At 38.9% G+C, this 18,964-nt stretch overlaps 1 protein-coding gene across 1 annotated transcript in view; it reads right to left on the minus strand.

Annotated features, from left to right (window-relative positions):
• Positions 1-18,437, minus strand: part of ANKEF1 (ankyrin repeat and EF-hand domain containing 1) — a 29,324-nt gene extending 10,887 nt beyond the window's left edge. The window contains exons 1-5 of the mRNA XM_006870416.1: positions 18,045-18,437; positions 14,290-14,489; positions 13,344-13,493; positions 11,153-11,276; positions 1,609-2,431 (exon numbers count right to left, since the gene is read on the minus strand). Coding sequence (XP_006870478.1) covers positions 1,609-2,431; positions 11,153-11,276; positions 13,344-13,493; positions 14,290-14,489; positions 18,045-18,390 — 1,643 coding nt within the window. The 5' untranslated portion in view covers positions 18,391-18,437. The remainder of the gene's footprint in view (positions 1-1,608; positions 2,432-11,152; positions 11,277-13,343; positions 13,494-14,289; positions 14,490-18,044) is intronic.
• Positions 18,438-18,964: the final 527 nt, after the last annotated feature.

An 18,964-nucleotide genomic window follows, 5' to 3' on the forward strand; every position in this document is an offset into this window, starting at 1 on the left:
AGCCCTGTGAAATGAGTCCCATTCAATCCCCACTACATAAATGAGAAAACGAAGGCACAAAAAACTTAAGAAACCTACTCCAGGTTATATATATATATATATATAGAGAGAGAGAGAGAGAGAGAGAGACAGAGACAGAGAGAGAGAGAGAGAGACAGACAGACAGAGAGAGAGAGAGAGAGGAATAAGAAATGAAATGAAACCTGGGTAACAATTTCAGTTTTCTAAAAATAAAAATGTTATGCTTTGATATCTTAAAACTATTTTCATGTAACCCAAGAAAAAGACTGAATCTTCTGAAATAGGACAGTAAGTTATAGATGAATCAAAAACATGTCCTTCTCATCATTAGTAATATTGCAACTTGTTTCAATTTATTGACATTCCCACAAGAAGAGAGACCAAATTAAAAGTGACTCCACACCTGGGTGGTACAAATGGTTAAAGGTCTCAGCAGAAAAGGATGGAGTTAACCCAGAGATTCCTTGGAAGAAAAGGCTTGTCATCTTATTTAGAAACGAATCAGCTATTGAAAACTCCAAGGAGCACAGGTTTACTCTGAAGTCAACATGTGTTGGAATCAACCCCAGAGCAACTGTTTTTTGTTTTCTCTTCCATACCATCAAGGTAAAGTCTAAAACCAAATTCAGTTATTCAAGAAGACCAGTGATAACACAATCTGAAAGCTCCTTTACCCTGCAGTAGAAACCAACTGGCCTTCACTTTGGGTTTAGTTGTTATTAACAAACGATCTTTGTATCCGCACAATCCTACATCCCTTTTAGTCTGGCTCCCCATGTATAACCTATCTGGTGGCGTAGTGGTGAAGAGACAGGCTGCCAATATCATGGTCAGCAATTCGAAACAACCAGTGGTTCTATAGGATAAAGATGTGGCTTTTGTAATGCGCCGTGGATTCGGTTCCGACTCATAACGACCCTGTACAGGGTTTTAAAGGCTGTAAATCTTTATGGAAGTAGAAAGCCTCATCTTTCTCCCACGGAACAGCTGGTAATTTGAAACTGCTGACCTTAAGTTTCGCAGCCCTATTTGTAGACAGCTGTGGTAGTGTAGGGGTTACGAATCGGGCTGCGAACCATAAAGTCAGCAGTTCGAAACTACCACCTGTTCCATGGGGGAGGGGTGAGAAGATGAGGCTTTCTGCTCCTGTAAAGATACACAGCCTCGGGAACCCTGTACAGGGTCGATAGATGTGAGTCGGAACCGACTCCAGGGCACATAATCACCACTGCACTACCAGAGTTCCTTCTAGCCTCAGAAACCCTGTAGAGGCGTCACTATGAGTTGGAACCAACTCCACAGCACATAACTACTACCACTAATCTAAACTTAAGTGTTGACGCACTCTTCTGGCAAACTTAAAATCCTGGAATGGAACTTCAAATTCTGGAATGGAATGTTTATTTCGTAGCCATTCTTTCCTTTTCTTGCATTGTAAACACTCATAAAATGTGAAGCCCCATTCTACTGCTAATCAAAATATTGGTGGCTCAAACCCACAGCTGCTCCTTGGGAACCCTATACAGGGTTGCTATGAATCGGAATTGATGAGGCAGTATTAACAACAACAACCACCGAAGTACATACCCTTTTTCCAGAAGAAACTTGACTGCCTCAATGTTTCCACTTCTACAGGCAGTCATTAGTGGTGTTTTGTAAAAATTATCCTTCATATCCACAGGTATTCCAGATTCAAAGGCTTTTTTCAGAGAAGCCAAGTCCCCGGCCTTGGTGACAAAATTAATATTTGCATATATTTTCATTGGGGCATCTATGTACCAAGCAGAGTCATCCTGAATGGGATGCTCTGGTGGATGATCTCGGTTGAAGCGACTGCAATCAGTTATATTTTTGTAGGTTTCAATCATGTAACATGGAAGTCCATCATCTTTCCGCAGTGGAAATGCATTCTCAGGGATAATGCAGATTGGGAGAGGCAAAACAAATTTGCCTTTCTTTCCTTTTTTACCTATCCCTTTTTTCTTTTTCTTAGGCCCATAGGATCCCAAGACATAAGCCTTGTTTAAATATTTTGTTCCTTTGAAGAAATCGTTAATGTTAACTCCTTCTCCCCGGGATTTTTCATGAAGTTGTGCTATGATATTCAGCTGCTCTGTGTCTACAAAATCTTGCCTCTCCTCAAGGGCCATAATAAAGTCCTCTTTACTGACTGTCCCATTGCCTCTGTCCACAAACGAAAAGGATTCCCGAAGGAATGTCTCACGTTCTACGGACCAGTCATGTAGTCTAATAGCCCAGAGTGGATTAGGATTTTTGGCTCCTGGCCTGGCAAGTTTATTAGCGATTTGCTCAGCTTTGCGTATTTCTTTGCTTGCTGCTTTGAAGCCACCTTCCTTAGCCACAGTCCTTGGGGTTTTATGATCTAAGTTCTTCCATTTCAAGTCACATCCTAAAAAATGAAACATGTGTATTATGAGTGGTGCTGAGGCATCTGTCTAGCTCTATAAATGACATTCATCTGTTTTCTTACTGTGGGTCATTAGTCAAAAGCTCGTCCCCAAAGTATACTTACGTAGAGTTGTACCCATTTAACTATGATACTTGTAAAATTTAGCTTTTTTTTTTTTCCTGTGAGCTTTACTTTGGTGAATTCAAATGTAGGTATGCTTCAAATTTACATTCTTTCCCTAAAGGATTGTGAGATTTATTCCTTTAGATATTTGAAACAAATATCATAATGGGTTACTTTCTAAGGGGACTTCATGCCAAGAAATAAGTGAGCAAAGGAGATACTTGAATTTCGAAATCTTGATTCAGACAAATTATGTATGAGTTTATGAGTTCAGAATACTGAACCATGCTCATTTCTTTTTTGACTGATTATGATTGTTAATCTGTGTACAACTTTAGGCTATATTTTATCTGTATTCTCCATGAAATTAATATGATTTATCTGCTGTTTTGTGACAGTATCACATGAACAACATTAACAAAGGGGACAGTTATTTGCCAAACAAATTTGAGAGAGTACTATATTGTGAGTAAATTAGACCATTAAGACTCATTTCACTTTTTAGCCTTTGAATTGACAATATGGTGAGACCAACATTATCTCTAAAATCAGGGAATCTACTTAGTACTCCCTGGAAGGCTATGTTGTCTCTAATAAGGGTCTTGTTGTTATGTGCTGTGGAATTGGTTCCGACTCATAGCAACCCTGTACAGTGTTTCCGAGGCTATAAATCTTTACAGGAGCAGAAAGCTTCATCTTTCTCCCACGGAACAGCTGATAGTTTCGAACTGCAGACCGTGATATTAACAGCCTGATCCGTAACCACTACGCTACCAGAGCTCTTAGAGACATTAAAAATACATGATGTATATAAATAAGTCAGGCCATGGTAGAACTTTAACTGGTTTCAATCTAGAAGACTGTTCGATTGCTCTACCAACAACACAGAGTCAAAACGGGTTGGCACCCAGTCAGTAACCAAAACTTGTATGAAAAATTAAAGCATGTCCCTGCAACATTTTATAGTTTCATTGTTTCTCAAAAAGATGTTTGCCATGATGAACACATTAGGGTTGATTATAGTATTTCACCTTGGTGTGCTTAAAAAAGAAAAAAAATCCTAACTAGCAAGAAAAGAATAATTTTTTTCAAGGTTAATTCTTTCTTTGTTATCAAAAATTAAAAACTTAAACTAGAGTTCATAATTTTAATAGTGATGAGTTAATACAAAACAGTGTATGTTGATGATGTTGTTAGGGGCAGTAGAATCAACTTCAACTCATAGCGATCCTATGCACAGCCAAATGAAACATTGTCTAGTTCTGTGCCATCTTCATAATTATTATCATGTTTAAGTCCTATTGCTGCTGTAATCCATCTTATGAAGGGTCTTCCTCTATTTCATTGGCCCTCCACTCTATCAAACATTAATGGAATTGTTTGATGATCTCCACATTCTGTTGAGTCATTTTTCTTTGGAATGGGCACAGTATGGATCTCTTCCAACTGGTTGGCCAGGTCTTCCAAATTTCTTGGCATAGACTAGTGAGATTCTTCAGTGGTATATCAGTGTATTGAAACATTTCTATTTGTATTCTATCCATTCTTGGAGCCTTGGTTTTTCACCAATACCTTTAATGCAACTTGGACTTCTTTGATCAAAATCATCAGTTCTTGATCATATGCCACCTCTTGAAATGGTTGAGCATCAACTGGAGCAGTCACTGTATATTTCTCCTTCCATCTACTTTTTATTTTCAATGTTTTATTATGAATTATGTGATAGTTTACATGGGAGAATATTAGCTTTACATTCATCCTATCGTATATCATTTCATTGCCATGGTTATAGTCCCTCCATGCATCATCAACCAATCAAAGGACCTGCAAGCCTGTCCCCCCAGTCGTCATCACATGGCCCCTCTCCCTCTCTGAGTCTAAAGTCCCCAGCTGCTCCATCTCTCCACATTATTGTCTCTGCCTCCATCTCAGGCATCACTGCTTCTCTGGGTAAGGTCCTGTTCTCCACTCTTCTCCCTTTATGGTCCCAGGGACCTCCTCTCCTAGACTGCAAAGTCAATCACTCCCCTAATTTTGCTACAAAATGTCTACCTTTACATTTCCAACCCTCACAATCAGTCCTGATAACAATTATTCACTATTGTACCACAAGAGTCCTATCCGCATCTCCTTTCATCAGCCCCTCACAGACAGATTGTATACTACTCAGTGGAGATTCTACCTTCCTCCATTCCCTCTGGATCTAGGTTCCCTCTTCAAAGCTTGTAAGCAAGTCACTTCTTGCCTTTGCACCATTTCAAGAGGTAGCATGTAATCAAGAACTGATGATATTGATCAAAGAAGTCCAAGTTGCATTAAAGGCATCGGTGAAAAACCAAGGCTCCAAGAATGGATAGAATACAAATGGAAATGTTTCCACACACTGATATACCACTGAAGCCCCCCCATTTTGGGTAGCCAATGCCTGTCTACTGAGTTGCCCATCCCTGTCTACTTTGTGTATGGAGGGGGTGGGAAAAATCCTCCCTGTAAAGGTTTGTTCCCTCTTTTGAGCTACTGCATCCATAGGTGTAAGTCAAGTTCATCAAATTGCATCAGATTACTTTTTTCCTCTTCTTTCTTCTTCTAGTTGAGCTCTGATCATCCAGTCATTGAAGCCAGGTCAAGTGGTAGGTGTTCTTGTGGATATGCCCTCTCTTCTTATCAGCTGGATGGTTCACTCTCCACTCTAGTCCTCTGTGGCTATGTCATTTACTCTGGGCCGAAGAGTCCCCAGGTCTTGCCATATTGCTGGCCAACTAGGTCTCCACCCCAGTTTACAGGAGTCTATTAAACATTGTAGGGCTTAGCTCGCAGCTTCATTGCTGTTTTTCCCTCACTTCCCCTTATCGGTGATGAATGTGGTCACAAATCAGAGCATGTATTCCCATTGAGTCTTAGTCTTAGAAGGAGGTTTTCCCATCTACTTTTGATGCTTCCTGTATCAATCAATATTTTGCCCATGGTGGTGGTAGTGGTGTGCTGTGGAGTGGATTCCAACTCATAGTGACCCTGTATAGGGTTTCCGAGGCTGTAAATCTTTATGGGAGCAGAAAGCCTCATCTTTCTCCCATGGAACCACCGGTAGTTTTGAGCTGCTGACCTTGAGATTAGTAGCCTAACTCGTAACCTTTAGACTATCATAGCTCCTTACTTTCCCTATTGTTGTTGTTGTTGTTATGTGCCATCGAGTCGGTTCCGACCCATAGCGACCCTGTATAGGGTTTCCGAGGGTGTAAATCTTTACGGGAGTAGAAAACCTCATCTTTCTCCCGTGGAGCAGCTGGTAGTTTCGAACCGCTGACCTTAAGGTTCGCAGCCCGATTCGTAACCACTACTTTCCCATAACATCCTTTAATACCTCAATTCGAGTCTTGAATAATTTTCTTCACTTCTTTTAGTTTGAGAAATGCTGAATATGTTCTTTCCTTTTGGTTTTGTGACTCCAGTTCTCATTTGAGCATCTCATTATAATACTTGACTTTGTTTTCTTGAGATGTCCTTTGAAATTGTTCAGCTCTTTTACTGCCTCACTTCCTCCAGTTGTTTTAGCTTCTCTGTGTTCAAGAGCAAGTTTCAGAGTCTCTTCTGATATGTATTTTGGTCTTTATTTCCTGTCTTTTTAATGACCTTCTGATGTTTTCATGGATAATATTCTTGATGTCAACCCACAATTCTTCTGGTTTTCAGTCATTAGTGTCTAATGCATCAAGTCTGTTTTTGAGATGGTCTCTTAAATTCCAGTGGGATCTATTCAATGTCATATTATGGCTCTTGTGGGCTCATTTTAATTTTCTTCAACTCTAGCCTGGACTTATTTATGAGCAATTGGTGGTCTGTTTCACAGTCTGCCCCTGGCCTTTTTTTTTTTGGCTTATGACATTGAGCTTCTTCATTGGCTCTTTCCCCACATGTAGTCAATTTGAGTACTGTTTATTTCATCTGGAAAGGTCCATATGTATAATCACCTTTTATGTTGGTGAAAAACATTATTTACAATGAAGAAATCATTGGTCTGTGAAATTCTACCATGTAATATTGATAGCACAATTTCTATTACCAAGGCCCTATTTTCCAACTACTGATCCTTCCCCCTCTGTTTCCAACTTTCACATTTCAATCACCAGTAATTATCAGTGCACCTTGATTGCATATTTGGTCAATTTCAGACTGAAGATGTGTGTAGAATTCTTCAATTTCATCATCACTAGATTTAGAGGTTTGTGCATAAATTTGAAAAATAGTGATATCAGCTGGACTTCCTTGTAGGCGTGTGTATATTATCCTTTCAAAGACAACATTGCACTTCAAGATAGATCTTGAAATGCTCATTTAGACAATGAATGTGATGCCATTCTTCAATTTGACATTCCTCGCATAGTAAACCATATGACTTATTCAATATGTCCAATAACAGTACATTTGAGCTCACAGATACCTACAATATCGATCTTTATGCATTTCATTTCATTTTTGATGACTTCCAATTTTCCTAGAGTCATACATTCCATGGTCTCATTATTAATGGAGCTTTGTACTTGTTTCTTTTCATTTTGCCCCCATCAGAAAATAAAAATCCTGAAAGCTTTGCTCCATTTGTATTATTAAGGTCAACTTTCTACTTTGAGTCATATTTTGAGCGTCTGTCAAACTAAGGAGTTGATCTGCTGGCACTATATCGGACAGTGTTCTTCTGCTCCTGTTTATAGGTTTTCATTAATGATCCATTCAGAAGTGCTCTGCTCTTCCTTCTTCCTTCGTTTGGATGCTCTGCTGAAACCTGTCCACCCTGGTAACCCTGCTGGTGCTTAAAACACTGGCAGCATAGCATCCTGCAGCACACAAGCACCACAGTTCAACAAACGGACAGATGACTGGTGGTTAAAAAAAACACACACACACAAAAGTGCGTAAGGATGATTAAGGATTCTAAAATGTTTATATTGGAATTTTAGGAACAGACATTTACTGGGAAGAAGGCACTGAAAGAGGTCTCAATGGAGTCATTCTATAGCAAGGGCACTGTTTTGACTTAGTGCGGATCCTTACTGAGAGTGGCTCAGGATTTTATCTGTCATCTCCCTTAAGTTATTCCTTCTACATTCACCCCAACTCTAAGGATCAAAGATTTAAAATCTGCTGCCAGCTTGTCCATCTGTGTTTCCAGTTTCTTCCTAGTTGGAAACCTTTATGTGGATAAAAGACTATATTCTGCTTAAAGATCTAACAACATTTCCTTTGACAGGATTTTTTTTTTTTTTGTCTCCTTTTGATTTGTAAAGGAAAAATCCATTAATTCCCTTTGTGATTTATATTATATTCAAATGGGGAAGGACAGTGGTTCCATAGGATAAGCACAGGATTGAAGACCACAAGTCCTTGGTTCGAACCCACCAGATATTCCATGGGAAAAAGATGAGACTTTCTGCTCCTGCAAAGATTTCCATTCTTGGCTTCCCTATACAGGGTTACTATGAGCCATAACCAACTGGACAACACCCAAGAACAACAGCAACATAGTAAAATAATAATAGTCCCTGCATCATATAACCAGTTTGCATTCAGTTGTTAACTGAAAGATTAGGGGTTTGAATCCACCCAGTTGCTCCATGGAAGAGAGTCTTGGTGATCTATTTCCATAATAGTTACAGTTAAGAAAACCCTGTGGAGCAGTTCTGCTCTGAGACAAAAGGCGTGCCAGGAGTTGGAATCAACTTCAGGGCAAAGAGTTACTTTGTTTTTATTTTTATGGTCAAAATACTGTACTTTAGGTGCCTGGTACTACAGAAGACAGGGACCCATAGGCCCAATAGAAGGAGACTTTTCAAGGGGGCCCTTCAGGAGAAATACCAAAAACTTTCTTCCTTTGCCTTGGATACTGGTGCTTCCAATTCTTACATGGAGTTGTAAATTGCTCTACTGACATGACGAAGCACCAAAAGGGTGCTACTTGGAGAATGATATTCTAATATGGGAAAGGAATCCAGCCATCACTGTCTCTTTACATTTCGGTATTAGCAAGGCAATTTATTCAGAAATGGATATTTTATTGCTAGAGGTTTCTCACTGCCCTTATTGTCTTAACTCTAAGATTCTAAGGTTAACATATGACTTGAAACACCTCTGCAGAGAGAGGTATTGGGTCACTCACTTAGGATAATACTTCCAAATATGCAACAGGATTCCAAACAGTCTCAGATATTGGTTTTAGAAACAACTGGCTATGATTATGCTAGGAAGATGGATCTTTTCTGCATCACCTGACAAGGCTTTTTGCATGACCCAAACTCTGGCCCTTTACTCCTCAGTTTATCTTTCACGTCATCATCTCAGAGCTAAAAAAACCCTGGAGTGCATGTTTGGTGATTTTTGTTCCCCAAAGTGATTTTGTGAAAGTTATTGAAGCTTCTGTCAAACTGAACAGATGTGTCATTTTAAAAACATATATGATGATATAAATAAAGCATCAGCATAAACTACTGAGAGTGACAGGTTTAAAATACAATGTATAAGACAGAGAAAGCAAACATTGCATTTAATCAATTTTTCTTGTTTTACCATTTAAAGGTACTTTTGGATGGATGAGTAAAGTATGAACTTACACAAGTAAACATGGATCAGTCATAACCCTAATTAGTTATGCCAGCACATTTGTCTAATTTATAATATTAGTGAAAACTACAAAGGATTTCTAAGGTCCCAATGACTTCTAAGGTTTTGTGCCTGTATGGAAGATAGAAAATGAATAACACTTTCTCTGTTCTACATATTAAAGAATTGTACTCTAAGTTTTAGCCTGCTTCTCATAACCTAAAAAACAACAAAAAAACTAAGATCAAGTTCAGCTGAATGCAGTTCCATCTCTGACAAAGAAGAAAGTGTTTTAAATGCATTCAAGTAGCATGTAATTAATACCAAATTGTCTATATCTTTAAATGTAACTAATATTTTCATTTAAATTATAGTCTGTATAGTTGTATATAAGGAGCTCTGGTAGCATAGTGGTTACGAATCGGGCTGCGAACCGGAAGGTCAGCAGTTCGAAACTACCAGCTGCTCCGCGGGAGAAAGATGAGGCGATCTGCTCCCGTAAAGATTTAGAGCCTCGGAAACCCTATTCAGGGTCGTTATGGGTCGAAACAGACTCGACGGCACTTAACAACAACAACAATAATAGTTGTATATGTTCCTAAAACTGCATTATATATAGTTGAGTATGTTCCTTAAGATGATAACATTAGCTTACGACTTTATTAATTTAAGGATAATATTAGCTTTATTATTCATTAAATAAATAAAGTGACTTAAAAGCTATTGTTGTTCAGTGCTGTTGAGTCGATTCTGACCCATAGTGACCCTGTATAGGGTTTCTAAGGAGCAGCTGGTGAGCTTGAACCACCGACCTTGCAGTTCAAACGGCTTTGCAGTCTGACACACCAGGATATAAAATTGCTTAATTTTAAACTTTCCATGAAAATTTCCATTTCATTTCATGTCTCCCCTCTACCACAAATATTTGCCTAATAATTAAAAATTATCCTAAGAATTTTTTTTTATAATTAACATAGTGGAACGCCTTTAAAGATGACAGAATAAAATTCAGTCAAAATATATGGTTTTTAGTGCTTATTTATTGTTATGCTGATACTGTCATATTAAAAACTAAGGTGTGCCATGAGTATTTTAATAATTGGTTGACTCACGAACAATCTCCTTTAGACTTTAAAAATGAACCTAATAATATTTGGAGAAATGATGCAACAGTTAAGGCTTTGGTGACCCGGATTCTTAGTTGTTTGGCAGCTAAGATGTAGTTATCCCTCCACTATGAGATCTAATATATAATGTAATCATTTACATGATGAGATCTTCTTTGATCAGCCAATCAACCGAAAGGAAATTTCCTCAGGGGAGTAGCCTGCAACACCTTTTATCTTCCAAGCAATAAAAGGAGACTTTTTGCTAGAAAGTTTCCTACAGGGAACTACTACCACCAAGAGTTGGAGTATAGTTGGAGGTAAAGTGCATCCTTTGGACCTGACATTCCTGCACTGTAAAGCTCCTAGAATCAGGGGAGTCATGGTGTGGTGCTATGGGTTAATGGGCCAGACTGCAAAGCCATTTGAACTACAAGCTCGGTGGTTCAAGCTCACCAGTCGCTCCTTGGAAACCCTATGCAGGGTCGCTATGGGTCGGAACAGACTCGATGGCACTTCACAACAACAAAGATACATGGAGAGCTCCAAGGAATTCTGGGCCTACAGGTAGTAAAAGGAGCTGACACTCTGAACTTGAACTTGAAGCCTCCCAAACTGTGAGAGAAGACATTTCTGTTTGTCAAAGCCATCCACTTGTGGTATTTCTCTTTTAGCAGCACTACAGAACTAAGACAAATGGGTTTTCATTACTTTTAATAGTAGACTCATGTTTTAATAGAAGGTAGTATACGAAAAACTCAACTTTTTCTATAGATGAGTAAGGTTTGGCTTCTTGAGAAAGTCAAGCTACTGGCAAGTTACAGGCCCAAATTCTCTGTTCATCCATGTTGTGAGTAGATAAAAAAAACACTTAAAGCATAAAATTGCTAGGCAGTTTTACCTCGCTGAGCTATATATTTACAGCAATCTGCAAAACCACCCATGGCAGCATAATGAAGCGGTGTGTTCCCATTCATTGCTATCAGCCCCACTTCTCCGTTGTAGGCAAAAAGAAGCTTCAATATCTGCAAAGGAAATAGCAGATACTGTAGAGGAATGGGAGTGAACATTTGCTGGATGAAGATGGGCACCTAGGCCTTCCTATCTAATACATTAACTACTACGCACATATGGCTATTTCAAATTTAAATTTACTTCAAATTTAAACTTAATGACATTGGAAAATTGTAAATGTAGTTCCTTAGATGTACTAGCCATGTTTAAAAGTTCTCAAAGGCTAGCCAAAACACCAAACATGCTGCCACAGAATTGATTCTGACTCACAGTGATCCTATATAGGCTTTTCATGATTCTAAATCCTTAGAGGAGTAGACAGCCTCATCTTTCTTCCATGGAGTAGCTGGTGGCTAGCAGTCCAGTGCCTATCCTACAGCTCCCCCAGGACTACTGTGGTTACTGGCTACCATACTGGACAGAGTGGATAGAGAACATTTCCACCATTGCTAAAAGTTCTAGCAAACAGTGTTGAGTTAGATATAGAAAAGACCAAGCCACAGAACTCAGCCTAGGCATTATCATTTGCACAAATCTAGGCAATTAAAGAATGCATCAGAATATAGTAAACAGCATCAATGGAACAAATTCTTTACCAAATGTGACCTCTATTTTATGTATAATTTAATGCAGAGAAGAGGCTCAAAGACAAAAATAAAGATAACCAAACCAAATCCACTGCCACTTAGTTGATTTCAATTCACAGTAACGCTGAAGTACAGGGTTTCCGAAGCTGTAAATCTTTATTGAAGCAGAATGCTTCATCTTTCTTCCACAGAAATCTAGTGTGCTCAAAACTCCAACCTTTCAATCAGCAGCCCAGTATCTAACCTTCTGCACCACCAGGGCTCCTTAAATAAAGGTGTTGTTAAGTGCTGTCAAGTGCACGTAACACTCATAGCAAGCAGCCCATGTTGCATTTATGAGGAGAGGCTGGTGGGTTTGAACTGCCAACCTTGTGATTAGCAGTCCAATGTTTATCTTACAGCACAGCACTAAGACTCCAAAATAAAGGTGGTGGTGGAGGTGTTGTGTCGTTGAGTTGGTTCTAACTCAAGGCGACCCTGTATAGGGTTTTGGAGATGTGGTGCTATAAGATAAGCACTGGACCGACCACAAAGTTGGTTTGAACTGCAAGGTTGGCAGTTCAAACTCACCAGTCATTCCTCAGAAACCCTATGAACCAATTCAATGGAACTTAACAACAGCAACAACAAATGTTTATGATAACCTCATCTTTCTCCCAAGGAGTGTCTAGTAGATTCAAAACTGCTGACATTTTGGTCAGCAGCCCAATGTGTAACCGCTACACTACAAAGATGTTGTTAATCTTGTTGTTAAATGCTGTCAAGTCGGTTCTGACTCCTAGTGACCCTGTTTAGGGTTTCTGAGGAACCGCTGGTAAAACAGGACACTATTTGTTTCTATTTCATTTCTGCAATGTCACTAAATCTAGCAGATATCCTTTGCTGATATGTCCAAATGATCAGAGTAAGTGAATGAATTTGTTGTTGTTAAGGGCCGTTGATTTGGTTACCACTCGTAGCGACCCATCTATATAGGGTTTCCAAAGAGCGCCTGGTGGGTTTGAACCACCAACCTTCTGGCTTGAACTTGTGCTTATCTCAGTGTTTATCTCACAATGCCACATGAAGACTGCAGGTGAATAAATAGATACACACAAACCCACGACAAATATAAGTGCGATGGCACTTTTCTCATTACAATTAGAACATGCAATATTCGAATCTGTGACACACAGAAGAAATACAAAATAAGGTAGTCCCAATGGGCACGAGTTCTTATACTGTAGTAGTCAATTACACAGAATGATCTTATTAATAATATTAAATGAAAAATTAACAAACAGGTCAGAATAAGTAGATAGGTGGTATGTGTTTTGTCAATAACATTTGGTATGAAATAAAATTTTTAGAATTTTGGGGAAAATGGAGATGAATATAAAGTAGGTGGCTCAGAAAAATTCCTAGCTTAGTGTAACCTATATGATAGATAAGAATTTAAGAAAAAGAGGACATTTTTAACAAGTAATTTTAAAACAAAGAGCAGATTCTTACATCAAAATAGCCTCCTTTGGCAGCAAAATGAGCAGCATGATGTCGTTGGTTGTCAAATGCATTAACATCACCTCCTCTCTCCAGTATCCCTCGAACTAGTTCCAGGACTCCTTCTCGCGAGGCTTCCATTAAAGCAGTACGACCTGTGGACTGGGTACGAAGCAGATCAAATGTTGTTTATAGCTGTCACGTTAAATAACACTCGTGCTGCCCAGTTTAAACTCAGTATGTGTCTCTTCTAAACCCATTTAGCCTAGAGATACTGTCTGATCATTCTCAATATTTTCATTCGTTTCACATAATAACTACAGAAAGGGGGGCAAGTATGAGTCAATAGCCACAGTGTAGCATTCTAAACTCACAGTCATGGTCACAGAGGTCTTTCTATTAAGAAATCATGTTAAATACATTGTACTTGGGTGGGGGGTGGGGCATTGTCAGGGCATTTCGAGCAGAGCAAGAAATGAAGAAAGATGCAAAGTGAAGGCTAACATTTGGTTATAGGTGTGTTTTCTAATTAGAAGGAAATCTAGATTTTGAGTAGATTTATAGAGACTTTCTAGAAATGGGAATTACAAGAACAGGAAACTTTATCAAATTAGCCAAATGAGGAGTGGGGCAAAAATAGACTGGTGAAAGAGGCTGAACTATTTAAAGAAGATAAATTTTTGAGCATAAGTTATACCATTTCAACTATTTCTATAAGTATATTTTAGCAATGTGCATAATAAATGGTAATTTTGTACGCACAATTAAGCAGGAGACTATAGAATAATGACAACAGAATGGTATTAAATATGTCATCTTAAAGCATGTTGAATAGAAATGAATAATCTATAAAATAACAGGATGATTTTACTAGAGTTCAGTGGGGAGTGCAAAGTTATACTGATTAAGATTCTATCATTGAAAACAGGAACATTTATAATCACAGGAATAGTCATACTGTGTTGATAGCATTTGGATTGGCTCCTTTTTCCAAAAGTGTCAGGCACACATCTTTAACATCATGCGCTTCTTCACAAGCTCTGAGAAAAATCGGCTTTCCTTCAAAGGTAACATTGTTGACATCGGCACCGTGTTCCAGGGCAATCAGAGCACAACGGTAGTGCCGCTTGGTAGGTAAAATGCAGTAAAATAAAATACCTGCCAAGAAATAGAATCCCCTGGATTAGTAATCCATACTAATTTGTATCTTTTAGGAAGAAAACAATAATTTAAAAAGCCATAATTAGCTGGAATAGCAAAAGTATAGCTGAAACACTAAGAAAAACAAAAAAGAAGTTCCATATTTGATAGTGTTGTTGTTGTTCAGTGCTGTTGAGTCGATTCCGACCCAGTGACCCTGTATAGGGTTTCCAAGGAGCAGCTGGTGAGCTTGAACCACCGACCTTGCAGTTCAAATGGCTTTGCAGTCCGATGCATTAACACACAGCACCACACCAGAACTCCATATTTGATAGTGTTGTTAAAAAACAATCACAACTAGATATGAACTAGATAAGAAAGTCTGAATGTGGATACATAAATTATTGTGGACCCTGTATATTTGGCATCTTACAGTCTATACCCAAGTGGGCCTTCTTGGAATGTATAGTGTTTGGGGGGCATTTAAAGGGGACTGACCTCTTGGAAAACTGCAGAGCTACAAAGAGATGAATGATAAAATGTGCAGCCCATTAATGTTTGTAAGAAGCAGGCTGTCATTGTGGCAACAGTATGACGAAAAGCTAGATGGCAGGTGGCTATGTCATTTAGGCAGATCATATTGTTCCAATGAAGAGAAAAATACTGAATCCTTACATCCAGGACCTACACCATACTGGAATAGCTGGTGGGTTCTAACTATCAACCTTTTGGTTAACAGTCAAGCACCACCACAAGGGGCTTTCTGTGAAGATTATACAAAATCCTGCAGAGAAGTTCTACTTTGTAACATGTGGAGTCACCATACGTTGGGAACCAATTTGACAATAGATAATAACAAGTGGCACTGTAGGATAAGCACTGCAAGTCTGGTTTGAACCCCAAGGCCGGCAGTTCAAACCCACCAGCCACTCCTTGAAAATCCTATACAGGGTCACTATGGGTTGGGACCAACTTGATAGCACTTAACAACAGCAATAATGTAATGTGGCAGTTATTCAATGATTTCATCACCCCATGATGTGATCTGAAGCAGCTCTGGTAGCATAGTGGTTACAAATCAGGTTGCAAACCACAAGGTCAGCAGTTTGAAACTACCAGCTGTGCCGCAGGAGAAAGATGAGGCTTTCTGCTCCCGTAAAGATTTACAGCCTCGGAAACCCTGTACAGGGTCGCTATGAGTCGGAACCGACTCCACGGCACATAACAACAACCACAACATGATATGAATTTATGTGATCAGCCCTGAATTGATGTAATTATTCTATGTGTTTAAATTCTCATTTCCATGATGTAAGTGAGGACCAATGCAGTCTAGAGGATTAGGTTGTATCATGAGTCAATCTCTCTAGAGATATAAAAGAATATAACAATCAAGCAGCACTCAGAGGGATCTACTATCACCAAGAAAGAAGAGCTGCTAGTAAAGTGCATCTTTTAGTCCTGGATTCCATGCAGTGTGAAGCTCCTAGATCTAGGGGAAGACTAATGCCAAGATGCATGGAGATCTTTAAGGAATGTTGGGTTTAGTAATGCTGAGACAAGGACCTTTCTCCAGCACTGACAAAAAGAGAAAGCCATCCCTTAGAGCCAACACTCTGAATTTGAACTTCTAGTCTCTTAAACTATGATGGAATAAATTTCTGGTGTTCAAGTCATCCATTTGTGTTACAGTATGTTGTTGTTGTTGTCAGGTGCCATCGAGTCGGAACTGACTCATAGCGACCCCATGCACAGCAGAAAGAAACAATGTCCAATCCTGGGCCAGCCTCACTACCGCTGCCATATCTGACGCCATCAATGATGCCACCTGGCTGATCCATCTCGTTGGGGGTCTTCCTCTCTTTCTCTGACCCTCCATCTTACCCAGCATGACATCCTTCTCTAGCGACTGTTCCATCCTGACAATATGTCCAAAGTATGAGAGATGAAGTTTAGCCATCTTGGCCTCCAATGAGCACTCCGGCTACACTTCTTCCAAAACAGATCTATTGGTTGAAAATACTCCATAGTTAAAACACCATGTATGTTGTTTTTGTTATGTGCCATGGAGTTGGTTCCGACTCATAGTAACCCTGTACAGGGTTTTTAAAGTTGTAAATCTTTACAGGATCAGAAAGCCTCATCTTTCTCCCGTGGGACAGCTGGTAGTTTCGAACTGCTAACCCTGAGATTAACAGCCCGATTCATAACCACTATGCTTCCAGAGCTCCTTAATACCATGTATGTTGTTGTTGTTGTTAAGTGCCATCGAGTCGGTTCCGACCCATAGCGACCCTGTGCAGGGTTTCCGAGGGTGTAATAGATTAACCTAATTCAGATTTTCATTTTTAAATGATAAAGCTCTCACACTTATTTTGCTAATTTAAGAGGAACTTGACAAAAGTTCATGGAAAATGAAATTAAAAGATAATGTAATTTTCCATAGACCTATATTGTATGGATCATAACAAACTATGGATAACATTGTAAAGAATGGGCATTCCAGAGCACCTAATTGTGCTCATGAGGAGTCTACATACAGTCCAAGAAGCAGTGGCTCGAACAGAACAAGGGATACTGACTGACTTAAAATCAGGAGACGTGTGTGCCAGCATTGTGTCCTTTCACTGTATTTCTCAAATCTGTAAATCAGAGAAGGTGGATTATATGAAGAAGAATATGACATTAGGATTGGAGGAAGACTCATTAAAAACCTACAATATGCAGATGACATCACCTTGCTTGCTGAAACCTGTAGTCTTCATTATGTTTTGTATTTTTATGTAAAGAGAATGAAAAGGTCCTCACACCTGGACCAATAAATAACATGATAAATGGAGAAAAGACAGAAGTTATCAATGACTTCATTTTGCTTGACTCCATAATTAGCAATCATGGAAACATCCGTCAAGAAATCAAAGAATGAATTGCATTAGGCAAATCCGCTGCAATGGATCTCTTTAAAGTGTTAAAGAGCCAAGATGTCAATTTAAAGATTAAGGTGTGCCTTACCCAAGCCCTGGGTTTATCAATTATTTTATATGCATGTGAACTTTGGACAGTGAATAAAGAAGACCTTAGAAGAATCCATGCATTTGAATTATTGTGTTGATGAATACTATTGAAAATACTATGGACTGTCAGAAGAATAAACAATTATAGTCTTGGAAAAAGTATAGCCAGAGTACTCCTTAGATGCTAAGATGGCAAGACTTTGTCTCTAGTACTTTGGACATGTTGACAGGAGGGACCAGTACCTGTAGAAGGATATCATGCAACAATGGGCTCAAGTATAACAATTGTGAAGATAAAGTACAGGACTGGGCAGTATCTCATATTCTGTTGTTCACAAGATCACTATGAGTCAATACTTACCTAACAACAACAACAAATATTATTTTCAAATTATGGGAAGACAATATCCCTAGGTACCGGAGTGAAAACTTAGCTTTTTATTTTAATCCATACATTAATCCAATTCACTTCTAAGATTGGAAATCTAAAAAGTACATTTTCAATGTTTCTGCCTATAAGGTGAATTACGTTTATTAGACAGAATGCTGGTATTTTTACCTTTTCCTTCATGATCAACTAAGGTCATATCAGCCTTTGCCTTGGCTAATCTTTCCACTGACAACTCATGGCCCAGCTCTGCAGCTTTCATGGTTGGAGTACGGCCCATGTTGTCTTGCACATCAGGGTGAGCACCAAGGTCGAGGAGAAAGTTGACCATATCAATGTCATTGGAAACCGAGGCTAAGTGCAGGGCACTATGGCCATTCACAGGTTCTGTGAAATTGATTAGCTCAGGGTATCCAAGCTTGGTCAATTTCTCAATCTGTTTCTTGTCTTTGCTTCGAACACACTGAAGAACTTTGTAGATTTGCAAGTTTTCAAGTCTTTTATCTGCTAAAGCCATGCTTTACCAATTTCTTGAAAATGCTTTCAGGACCAAAACAAAAACTATAGCAGCTAAAAAAGAAAACATATAACTCAAAGTTAATTTTATCACTCATGTTTTGATTCAATAGAAATCCTATTTCTTAACATCTAAGAAGGGTGTTTTTAATGAAACATTCTTGCCATAATGTATTGTTAGATTTTATCTAAGTAGAATAAAACATATATACAAAAATACTTAGCTGATTTAAACTTTTCAAGTTTAAAACCAAATCTATTATAATGAAGAAGAATCTAGCTATGCAGTTTTCTTGTTATCTCATTGAATCTTCCTTCCTGACCATAGCCTTTTCATTTCACCCATTAAGAAGGGGAAGTGCAATGGTTAGGGTTCTGTATCAAGCCAGAATTTCCAAAGGTTTAGCAGTTGGGAGGTCCCATGGTAATGAAACCTAATACAGGCAGAGTTAACTCTATGATGAGTGGTTATGTGTAACCAATCAATTAAAGTGATACTTCCTTAGGGGTGTGGTTTGCTCGCAATATAATGGATTTGTGGGAAGGACTCTCTTTCTCTCTCTTCCATTGGGGAC

Source organism: Chrysochloris asiatica, unplaced genomic scaffold (assembly GCF_000296735.1).
Source record: "Chrysochloris asiatica unplaced genomic scaffold, ChrAsi1.0 scaffold00141, whole genome shotgun sequence".
In the NCBI taxonomy this organism is placed as follows: Eukaryota; Metazoa; Chordata; class Mammalia; order Afrosoricida; family Chrysochloridae; genus Chrysochloris; species Chrysochloris asiatica.